Source organism: Naumovozyma dairenensis, chromosome 7 (assembly GCF_000227115.2).
Source record: "Naumovozyma dairenensis CBS 421 chromosome 7, complete genome".
Lineage (NCBI taxonomy): Eukaryota > Fungi > Ascomycota > Saccharomycetes > Saccharomycetales > Saccharomycetaceae > Naumovozyma > Naumovozyma dairenensis.
Window position 1 is genome coordinate 1,402,274 of NC_016485.2, and position 12,100 is coordinate 1,414,373.

The 12,100-nt window shown below is 31.7% G+C and overlaps 5 protein-coding genes across 5 annotated transcripts; 2 read left to right on the forward strand and 3 right to left on the reverse strand.

Annotated features, from left to right (window-relative positions):
• Positions 1-225: 225 nt before the first annotated feature.
• Positions 226-900, reverse strand: PSF2 (DNA replication protein PSF2; the record flags this gene model as incomplete). Its single annotated transcript, XM_003980175.1, has 1 exon — positions 226-900. The coding sequence occupies one exon, from the start codon at positions 898-900 to the stop codon at positions 226-228; it is 675 nt and encodes a 224-aa protein (XP_003980224.1).
• A 295-nt stretch (positions 901-1,195) lies between these two features.
• On the forward strand, positions 1,196-2,887 carry ARG2 (acetyl-CoA:L-glutamate N-acetyltransferase; the record flags this gene model as incomplete). Its single annotated transcript, XM_003980176.1, has 1 exon — positions 1,196-2,887. One exon carries the CDS (start codon positions 1,196-1,198, stop codon positions 2,885-2,887), a length of 1,692 nt encoding a protein of 563 aa, XP_003980225.1.
• A 120-nt stretch (positions 2,888-3,007) lies between these two features.
• On the reverse strand, positions 3,008-5,680 carry NDAI0G05670 (metallo-dependent hydrolase superfamily protein; the record flags this gene model as incomplete). Its single annotated transcript, XM_003980177.1, has 1 exon — positions 3,008-5,680. One exon carries the CDS (start codon positions 5,678-5,680, stop codon positions 3,008-3,010), a length of 2,673 nt encoding a protein of 890 aa, XP_003980226.1.
• A 2,227-nt stretch (positions 5,681-7,907) lies between these two features.
• NDAI0G05680 (uncharacterized protein) lies at positions 7,908-9,788 on the reverse strand (the record flags this gene model as incomplete). Its single annotated transcript, XM_003980178.1, has 1 exon — positions 7,908-9,788. One exon carries the CDS (start codon positions 9,786-9,788, stop codon positions 7,908-7,910), a length of 1,881 nt encoding a protein of 626 aa, XP_003980227.1.
• Positions 9,789-10,446: 658 nt separating this feature from the next.
• NDAI0G05690 (uncharacterized protein) lies at positions 10,447-11,673 on the forward strand (the record flags this gene model as incomplete). Its single annotated transcript, XM_003980179.1, has 1 exon — positions 10,447-11,673. One exon carries the CDS (start codon positions 10,447-10,449, stop codon positions 11,671-11,673), a length of 1,227 nt encoding a protein of 408 aa, XP_003980228.1.
• Between the last annotated feature and the right edge of the window lie 427 nt (positions 11,674-12,100).

Consider the following 12,100-nt stretch of genomic DNA (forward strand, 5'->3'; position numbering starts at 1 on the left):
AATGAGACATCCTCCTTTCAATGGTGGTGGGGATAATTTTAATAAGATGTTTAGAGGAGCTGGTGGTCATAACAGAGCTAGAAATGGCTTCCCATTCGGCGGTGGTAGTAATTTCAAAATGAATTTTAATTTTTAGAAAATTTAAAAAGATTATAGAATAAATCCAATATATATATATAAATATGTATGTATCGCTAGCGTTACTTTTTTTTTCTTTTATTGCTTTCAACTGAAATTAAAATCTTCTTCATCATCTGCCTCATTGGCATTGGATTCTCCGTGAGCTGCACTGTGTAATTCTCTTAGTTTATCCATAATATCGATAATAAATGGTCTTAATTCATTAATCTCCAATACACTTAAATTATCCAATTGTAAATGTGATTCATTCAAATACTTCAAACCCTTTAAGACTTTCAATTGTCGTATTTCTCTTAAATCTTGTATTCTGTTCCTTAATTCGTGAACTGGATCATGGAAATCATCTGGGGCCTTACCAAACAATAATTGTGCCAAAACTAGCCAATTCCACGGTAGTTTACTAAACCTATCCTCATGCTTCTTCTCATATTGAATACTTTGATCTAATGACCTTATAGTTAACCAGTCTGGTGCTATTATACTACATTTTGATTGTTGTTTTAATAGTAACGCTATCCATAAAGTGACAGTTGTCGTTTGCATAGCAACCATATTATTCAGAGGAAAATCCTTTGTAGTGATTAATTTCCAATTTCGTCTTGAAGTGTCATTATGTCCTTTATTATTATTATTATGATCTCGATGGTTTATCCTTTGACGTGTGGTTATACGTGGGAAAATCTTTATGGGTTCATTCTCAACAATGAATTGAATTTCTTCTGGAGAGAAGGTTTCTTGTAGATGTTTAGGCAATGACATTCGATATTATCATGGAAATATTACCTCGAGACAGCGTATTATCTTTTCTCATTGTCACTTTCAGTAAATTATCGTCATTGTCATTATCATTATCTCTTTTATGTTTGCTATATATATTTTTCAATTCTTCATGAAAAATTCCATAATGAAAAAAATCGTAAAGCAATCATCGATGACTATAAACTACAAACAATTAATACGCAAGTCCTCGAAAAGCAATTCTTCCTTCAATAATTCAGTACATATATCAATTGGATTTACGCCTTAATATAATCACCATATATGTGCCCAAGTTATGTGGAAACACATCTTTTCAAATGGTCTAAGATACGAACAACAAAATGCATCCTCGAAGAATTTGATTCTATCAGTCCTTAATACTACTACAACAAAACGTGAAGCTAAAGACTATTTGACCAAATACACAAATGAACAAGAAACTATAAACCATTGTCTTTTATTTATCCGTCATTTGCATGCATTCCCCACACAAACTTTGTCAAAATTATCCAATTCTATAAAAAGATTAAGAATGTTGGGATTGAGACCTATTTGTATTGTACCTCCTACTACTGCAAAATTAGTTACACAGCATTCAGAGATATTAGATAAATTATTAACTGATGCTGAATTGCATCCTTTACACTTCAAAGAAGGTCTTTCTAAATCAAGAACTGGTCTTTTCCATTCTGTCTTGTCATCAGAATCCCAATTGTTCGATGGGACAATTGTAGATATGGTCCCCATTATTAAACCATACATTTATAATGAGGAAACTGCATCTGAATATATGGCACCAAATGTAGTAAAGTTTCTTGATCATTTATGTCAAAATGTAACTACTCATATTGATAAATTTTTCATATTAAATCAAATTGGTGGTATCCCATCTATAGAGAGAAATGAGAATGCACACGTCTTTATAAATTTATCACAAGAATATGAAAAACTAGCCTTAGATCTTAAGAAAGAATTGAAATATTTGGCAAAGAGGGAGCCAGAATCAAGTGATTTACTACATAGAATGGAACTTTATGCCAAAGAAGAACAAATTGTTAGTATGGAAGGGCAATTAAATGAACATTTACAAAATTTACAATTAATGGATGCAGTATTATCGAACCTTTCCACGACCGCTACAGGATTAATAACTAAAGTTTCCACTGCAGCATTATCATCAGATAATAAAAATCCTTTAGTGTATAATGTATTAACTGATAGATCATTGATTTCATCATCGTTGCCAAGATTCAAAAATACTCGTCATAATCAATATTCACATCCTGATTTACATTTCCACCCAACTAATCTCACAGAACAAGATCCTGTCTATGTCACTACCGTCTTCAAGAAGGGAATTCACACAAGGATTTTCGATTATCCAACTTTGACCCAATATAATACCACTGGATTACCACTTGAGTTCCATATTAAATCCACAGGAAGGTCGATCCCCAATTTAGCACCGGATTTAAAATTAGATTTACTTAAATTGGAAAGAATCATAAACGCATCGTTCCGTCGTAAACTTGATTTGGAGGATTATTTGAGAAGAATAAATGGTAAAATTGCTTCAATTATTGTACTCGGTGATTATGAAGGGATTGCAATCTTAACATATGAGGGATCCAAAGAGAAACCTTTCATTTATTTGGATAAGTTTGCCGTTATGCCCAAGATGAAGGGATCATTGGGTATCTCTGATATTATTTTCAATATAATTTTCCAAAAATATCCTAATGAAGTCGTTTGGAGAAGTAGGAAGGATAATGTCGTGAATAAATGGTATTTCCAAAGAAGTGTTGGGGTGTTTTCACTCTCTTTGAATTTGGATTCTACTGCTTCATTGATTGATCAAAAGGATAGTATATTTAATTTATTCTATTATGGAGATCCTGATAATTCTGATAAGAAATTTAAAGATGTTACGAGATTAAAAGAATATGCCAAATATGTAAGAGATATTCAACCAAGTTGGCAAAAATAAAACAGTAAGAAGCTACTTGCCATCATTCGCATGTAAATATGTATAATTTATGATGTTCCTTAAAGTATATATACATATATAAATGCAAATCATATCATTATGTCTTTTATCGTTAAATGTTTAATGTAATTCGTTTTTAATGAAATGCCATTCTTGATCCCATGTATTCTTTCTATATTGTCTTCTTATCGTTGGTACATTATGTTTAATTCTTGTATCTGATTCATTATCAAACCATTCGTCCACCATTCCAATAGTATCTTTACCGAATGAATCATTTGTCTTATTGACATTTATTCCAGACCAATGTTGTTTATAATATCCATCATATCCACTACAAATGACACTTGTTCTTGCGAGTTCACATAGATCTGCTGCATTCAAAAGATAAATACTAGCGGCAACACTAAATTCTTCAATGATGGGTTCAGAAGTATATGATGAATTATAAAGGACTGAATTGGATGATATTGATAATTTGAATCCCATTTTGAACATATTCATAAATGGATTTTGTGTATAATTTGTTTGTTCTCCTAATGTTATATCTCTTGAACTACGTACAAATGATGATGTTGAAGAAGAAGATGGAACGACAGTTTCAGTTACTGATGGATCATATTCTAATGGTGATGATTTGGTTTCTGTTCTACCAGAGTTAGATTTAAAACTTTGCAACATAGAAGTCGATAAGGAAACGGATGATAAAGGTGCTGTTATTATTGGTATTTGGAATAAATAAAAAATATAAGGAAGCATAATTGATGAATCCCAAAGTGACTCACCGTTGAGGAGACCACCATTACAGAGGAGCAAATTTGCTACTAACGATTCTATTTGATCATTATATGAAACAGTTTCACCAAATTGCGAAGTTCTGTTTGGGGAAGGAGAACAATAACTTCTTAATGTAAATGTATTCTGTCTCTTGGATATTCTCTTATTATTCAATTTGGATATTTTTTCAAAAATGTAATACATATAATGAGCAATTGTAGGATTATCACCAGACGCGGTCCAATCTTTAGGAGAACAATGCAAATCTGTGAATTCCTTCCAAATATAAGAATCTTTTTGTTTGACAACTAATTCGATTGAACAAACGTTAGTGAGAAAATATTGGAGTTCCCAATTCTCATCATTAATAGAAGTTAATACTGGATCAAAAACCATATCTAAAAATTCTTGGAAATTTTGAAGTCGTTTCTGTTGGAATAAAGTAGTATATATTCTAGAAATTTGAACATTCCATCTAATATTATAAGAGATTAACTTCCATTTAATTAACCAACGGGAGAATTTGGTCCACCAACTATCACTATCTACAGGATAAAATTGAAAATCAATTGACATTTGAATCAATTGATATTTAGATTTTTCCAATGGATTCACTACATATCTAATCAACAATTCAGCGAAATATTCACCTTCAATGAAATTATCGAAATTTAAGAAAGTCTTTGTTAAATAATAAAATCTTTTCTGTTTACATGGCAATTTGGTCAAGTTAATGGAATCTGGTATTAAATGGAATTCCGGCAAATAAAAATCATTATACCATTCTAAGAATTCATCATCAATCACTTTCAACCCAATGGACATTGGGTCACTAGTCTCGTTGCCAGTTTCATCACACGTTGTTTCAAATAATTCTTTCAATGATAATTTTTCATTTGTCCCTTCATTGAAATATACAATTCTATTTGGTTCCAAATTAATTTTTTCCCATATAAATTCACTTAATTGTCTTTGAGTGAAACATCCACTTAATAAAAGATCTCTATCAATTTTCCTACAATTATAAAAATCTCTATAGGGAACATTTTTATTTTCTAAGATTTCAGCTTTTGAATTCAAATATTGAAATAATTCAAATTTATCTAGTAAATATTGTAATCTTTTTTTGGCAATTTCTTTCAATTTATGTGATTGAATAGTCTCTATGACGAATTTGAAATCATTTCTAAATTCTTCAAATGTTGGTATATTAATTGGATTATATTGTATGACTTCATTATTCTTATTATTTTTATCATTATCCAAATGATGGGACTTCCTATGACGTGATAATTCTTGTTTATATAGATCCAAATCAAACCTTTCACCAGAATAGTTGATTTTTTTCCCATGACTTAAGAACGCTGGTACAGTAGATTGGGTAGTTGTATTATTATTATTGCTGTAGTTGCTGTTTGAAATGTAAGAACTTTGAAATGAAGGATCGTATTCGTACCTCCAAAATTTGGGTAATGGTTTTGGATACAGTAACCAGTTTGGCAAATCATTTGAAATATTAGATTTAGCATCTTGTTGTGATGAAAGGATGTATTTCGATCTTAATTCAATTAAAGATTGTAATGGATTATTTGACTCACCAACGGTATCCAAATGGAAATTGGATGCATCTGTTGGTACATCACTTTCATAATGATGATGAGGATGCTTTTGACTTTGCTGCGGGGGAAGGAGTCGGTCCAAAATTGTTTTCTTAGAATTTGAGCCTTGCAAGATGAATTTATTTGCTTGCTCTAACGGATCCAAATACATAGGGGACCCCAATAACATTTGTTTATCGAAACTAGTGTTCAAACTTATCATATCCATATCGTCAATGGAACGAGGTTGAGGTGCTTTATAATTATGTTCAGCGGCTGCTTGTTGTTGTTCTTGTTTCCATTCATGTATAGCTGGTAACGAGAGTTGAGTATGTCTTTTCAGTTCCTGGATTAGGATCCCACTCTCTTCAAAGTCATCTAGTATCATAGATGGTCTTCTATTCAATGTCTGCGTCATAGTCTAAAGTTGAGTTAAGGTTGTTCTGAATTTTACTATCAAGTATGTAGAGTTTAGAACTAGAAACTCGACGTCATATATGTCAGTTGTTGTTATGAAATTGAAGACTATTGTTTCACCTTAGTCAGTTTCTTTATGTAAAGTGATTTTCAAATGTACTTACTTACTACTAATATATATCTACAATACTCCTTTATAGTTTGAAATAGGGTTGTTGTTATGTCCATTGTTATAACCGCGCACATATATATATATATATATATATAGTAGTGACGCCCATAAAGTTAGATAGTCTTCGAAAAGTGACAGAAAACAAAATATAACTTGTCAGAGTTGCTGTTGTGACAGAAGATACTTTTCACAAGTTGTCTATGAGTTAAGGCACCTTCAAAATTGTGAGTTGTCTTAATAGACTTTAACGGAACACAGTTCTTTAGATTACCCTTATGTTTTTTATACTGACTGTCTGCAACACTATCCATACATTTCTTCAAGGAATTGCTGGCAGGGGATCATTAATGTTATTCATAGATTTGGTCTTCAAGTTGATAATCGAAGTGTAAAGACAGTATCATAGTGTTGGTGTTGGTATTTATTTTAGACAAGTCCCTCTGGAGACATTCTGGCGCTCTCTCGTTCTTGTGAGTTAAATGAATAAATATATATATATATAATTATGTTAAAAGCATATGGGAGGTATATTTCTCGTTTGTATGCTCATAAAATTTATTAGTATATTTCATCACATTGTGTTACATATACGACATGAGTTAATATAATAATTAATAGAAAAAATAATTGGAATCAAACCAATATGAAGTGCCCACTTCTAGATGTTGTTAACCAAATAGTGTAGAGATCTAATCAAATATAAGTTGGAGGAAATTGTCTGTCGCTAAGTATTTGCAATGTTAAAAGCACGTACAAGTTCGAACAAAAAAAGGGCTGTTATATAACTTATGATTAGGATGAGTACGTTAAGCCTTTAGAATGGAGGTGGTACAACTGTAAATAAATGTGTATTTTTTAAGTAATTTCTGATAGATGTTATTTGTTTGATACATTTAGCCATAAACGGTTTCAAATAGACAAGCATTCTTGTAAAAATATGCTCCTGTTCAAGCACGTACAAAGTGTATGCAGCTATTAATCCACTAAATAAAGCATTAAATGTGTAGTATGAAAAACGTTGTGAGTGTCCCAAACAAGATCTTCTTCATCTGATTTCGTTCTCTTAAGGAATCCTGACGGACATTGTTGCTCAATTGTTTGCGACAATATGTGATGTAATAACCATGATATAATGATCGCAGCGATGTTCACAGTCAATGTTGCCTTCCCGTTACGAACGAAAGTGGTTGAAACTAATAAACCGCCGAGAGGAGTTCCCAGAAGTAATAATGGTTCTTTCATTCACGAGCTTAGCAAAATAAGGTAAGTTCAGTTCTTTTTACTGTTATTGTTGCTGGTGTGTGTCACAAGATATAGCTTTAACTACGTACGTAAGGTTAGAATATTCTTTGAAAAGTCTTCTTCGGTTTAAATACAACGAACACCACACAACAAGACAGTCCTTGCCATTGCACACAATGTGTGTGCTGAAGTAGTTGCTAAGGGCACATATATAACATCCCATAAGGAAAATGATTGTATCGATAAGTGCCCCATGGAGCCATGATGGAGGCCTGGCTGCTTGCTCAACTTTCTGCAACTTCATGTCCCATCTGGGTACTTTGTTAAGCTTTCCTCAGCCGGACGGAGTTCAGGCCCGAGATGCAAATATCATTTGCATCTTAGCTCAGTTGTTAATGCGGAACATTTTTGTATTTCCTTTATTAATGTTAATTTCACATCCTTTGTTTGTTCTAACTACTTAATAATTCTTTCTGCCCATTAAAACACCTAAGAACGAGTTTTCATGTATGTTAGAGGATGATTGGGGTTGAAAAGAATAATAGAATGGAACATGTTACTGTTTCTCGTGAAGATGGTGAAATTGCAATTATTGACCTTCTGAAAAAGACGATTAAAGACGAGCTAGAGGAATACAGGGATTTTTTTCTTTCTAATCGTCCTTCAAATGAGACAGGTTACTATTCTTTTGTCTATAATTTTGAGTCATTTTAATACACTTCAAAAAAAAGCAGCTAGACATCATTGAGTTTTATAATATTTCGGTTTTTATATTAGAAGTACATAGATAGACACTAATACATAAGTATGTTTTTCAAATCTTGGTGACTACAACTCGATACAATTCTTCTAGAATTGGCTGTAAGGGATGATTAATGTTATTCATTGATTTACTCTTCATAAATTGAAGATATGCCTCTTTTGATAATTCTTTAAAATCAATCCGTTGATTATAAAGATGATAAAAGACTCTGTTGGCGAAAAAGGCTAACAATGCCTTTTCATATTTTAAGCTAATAACCAAAAATGGTACTTTACCCATAAACTGATCAAATGGAATCTCAAATAATAAAATCATATTTTTAATAATGTTTTGCAATTGTGTCAAATTCAAATCATCAATCTTATCTACCATTAATAAATTATACAATTCCTTCGTAACATCAGGACGTGTAGATCGGACGATGTTAAACGTTAAAGCTTCCCTTAAATCGCCCACTATAATATTTATTTTTTCTTCCAAAAATTCAATCTGCGAGGCTTGTAAGTTGCTATACTCTATCTTCTCCATTTTTTCCTTTCTTTCTTTCCCTAACATATCATTAGCAATGTTCAACTCATTTATCTTGTCAACATATTTTCCATTCAACGTTTTGACATTCTCTGTGGATTCATTGAGTTGCTTTCTTAACTCCAAAAATGTATTACTAATGATATCTGCTTGTGTGTCTTTTAATTTTTTCAAGTCATCAATTAATGATTGTTTGTCATTAAGTAGATTGAAATTTTGTGCCCTCAATTCTTCTAGTTTTTTTTCATTTCTAGATAAATCTGTTTGTAATTCAGATAATTTACCATTTCTTTCTTCAATGCTGTCTTTATATTTTTTATTAAGTCCCTCTAACTTTTCAAGCTCTGAATTTTTAATTTCTTCTGAATTTAAACGTTGATCATACTTTTTTTGAAGATCAACTATCTTTTCTTTGTAATCATCTATCTCTTTTTCAAATTTATGTAATTGATCATCCACATCCGCTGTATAAAATCCACCAACTTCATATTTCTGGGAGAATCTAAGACTTAAATCAGTTTCTTTTTCTGAAAAGCATTTAACTATAATAGGACCAATATCATATTCAAATAATTTTAAATTCTTCACAAACGATTCAATATTATTATACCCAGTTATTGCCCTTTGACAAGAAGTTACATATCCCTTTTTTTCCTCTTCTAATTTTGATTTATATTCAATAATTTGGTTCTTGAATTTTGTTTCATATCTTTTAGCTAATTGACATTCTAATTCATGGACTGTTTCTTGAATTCTTTCACCAAATAACGCTTCTTTATTTTCAAATACTTTTTTAGTATTTTCAAGTTCTTCACTTAACTTACTCATTTGACTAGTGTAAGTTTCCTGACACAATAAAAATTTACTTTTGAAGTCATTCAGTTCCTTTTCCTTTTCAATTAATTGTTGATGTAAATTTTGGTTTGACTCTTCTTCCTTTTTTAAATGTTTACTTAGTTCCAGTGTTTTTTCCTGTTCTTTAACCAAATCTTCATTTTGAAATCTTTTAATGTTGCTGTCATCAAAGATTCCTCCTGGTAAGACATTTTCGCTTGTTACAATCATGTCAGTGGCAGTAATAACACCAGAATCATCCTTTGTATACTTTTTTGTCAAATTAACCATATTTGTTTGGTCCCCATTAAAATCGACAGAATTTTGAGTTTTAGTATCTTTTTTTCCAACAACGTCACAAATGGAATTGTTCTTAACTGGGGTTATTTTACTCTCTTCATCATCATCACCTTTGATGACACTGTCAGCATCATTTGCTATTTCCCCTACATCTTTATCATCACTCATCTCTGCTGCAACGGGACGAGTGTCTGTTGAATTATTAATAGTAACCCCAATAGACTTCATTGATGATTTTGAAGAAGGCTTGGTATTCTTAATTTTACCCATTAAAGTTTCTGGCAAAATGAAATTACCAGGAATTCTATTTTTGAAGGTGATTGGAGACCAACGACAGATTGAGTTCTATGATAACTTAATGCGCTATCATTAGATCGAACTGACATTTGTTTACGAGAATCAGCATCATCATCTAGATTAGTGTCTTTCTCAATATTACTTTCTTGACCATTATCTTGGCTTAGCATTGAGCTTTGTGATTTCGTTAGAGGATCAAATTCATTCTCTTCATTATCGTTGTGACTGAACCAGGTCAAAGGGAAGCCCATAATGCAGACAATACAATTATATTCAACTTATAATTCTGGTTAGTTCAACCCTTATTGATGTATATGTCCTTTGAAATCACCATCTCGTATATGTATATCCTTGTTGTAAGAAAAAAGAAATAAGTTTGTGTCGTTTCTTTCCCTGTACTTTCTTTCAATTGTGTATTGTTATGACAAAGAAGAAAGAAGTTGACGATGTTTTGTGACGCGTATTGTTTTTGTTTTGAAACATTTTTTGACTTTATCTGAAGCTGAATTGATCAATCATAACGAGAAAAGAACCACAAAACAACAGATTCAAGTCAATTGAACCATCATATACCACTGCAAAACGTATCGAAATATCAACAAGACATCTCTATACAATTTCTTTTTTATCTATGCCAATCTCACCAAGTCCCAAAAGGTATACTTCCTTCACACATAACATTAATAACGACAATAATGTACGATATAATCCAGATCATCAAGGTCTTTATGGGGACCGTAGACATTATTCCGATATATATCCACCTCGTTCTCGGGGAGGAATTGGTTTAGGACGATCAGATGCTAATAGAATAATAGAACCCAAATCTTACCAAGACGATATTTTATTGCCTGAAGAAGTTAAATTATCATCAAGAAGATTCGATGAGTTAATTAAACAAAATAAAGATTTGAAAATGGAATTGAATAGGAAAAATGATGAAATTGATAAATGGACTATATTATCAAGCTCTTTGAAGACAAAATTGATTAAGTATACAAGATTGCATGAACAAGATCTTTTGAAAATTCAATCTTTAAACGATGAAATTCAATCCTTAACTGCACAATTCAAACTAGATAGGAATGACAAGAATATTTTGACTACACCACATCTTCCTCCTCCGTCACAAGAAGAAGACCCTTTGGAAAAAAATGTTCGTAATGATGATGATGATGATGAAGAAATAGCTGAATCAGATCGCAATGAAAAGTTATTAAGAAAGATAGAATTGTTGACTGATATAATCTACAAGAATCAATTGAAAGATCGCTTAGAAGCTGCTACCCATTCAGAAACTGTAAATGATTCTAACAGCCACAATGCTGCTCCGAAAGATGAATTACTGAAACCACAGCAATCTCAATCACAAAATAAACAATACTACCCTACTGAAGAAACAATATTATCACAGGAAAGCTTTGAATTAAAAACATTAGAAGAACAAATTGAAAAGATAAAACATAGACTATCAATAAAACAAGAAAACGAACAAAGAAAGATTTCACTAAATAAAGAATTAAGAGATTTAATGTTGAAATTAGAACCTAACTCAACTATCCCAGCATCGAATATGGCACATATATACCCAGCTAATGATTTGACGCGATCATGTTCATCTGTTGAAGAGATTTCGTCTCTTGCATCTACTCCAACTTCTTTGGGTTCCGTGGAGCCAAAACATCATCCGAGAGCAAATAGAGGTCATATAAACGGCAACAATATTAAGAGGAAACCGTCAACAAGAGTGGAACCACCTAAAGATGAATATGAGACTCCAATACGGGATAAAAATTCAAATTTTTCTCCAACAAAAATCAACAATGGTGATGTTACCATCGATGATATGAGTCTTTGACGCTTTAATATATATTACTTTACCTTATAAGAAGTTTTATATCAGCATATACGTGTATTATTTTAAAATCAAAAGTGATTGTATTTCTTCCCGAAAATAGAATTCTTGTAGTAATGTTTTCGTGGCAAGACTCCTGGAGGAAGAATGACATAAAGACTCTTATCTCCTCTTTATAATGTTTTGTATAGAGAAAAGTGCTGCTCAACTTTAAACATAGAGGTCATTCAAAATGCCACAAAGTAACCTGATTCATGTAAATTAATTAAAAGAATTGAAGCTTTTCTTTTTTTACGACCATTAGTAACCAAAAAGTATAAAGTTTACTCAAGCAGGGAGAATAGGGTCATTCAAGAACTAAGCTTATATATATATATATATATTATGCATCGGGAAACTTTTATGAGAGATCGTGAGATAGCAAAGTTCT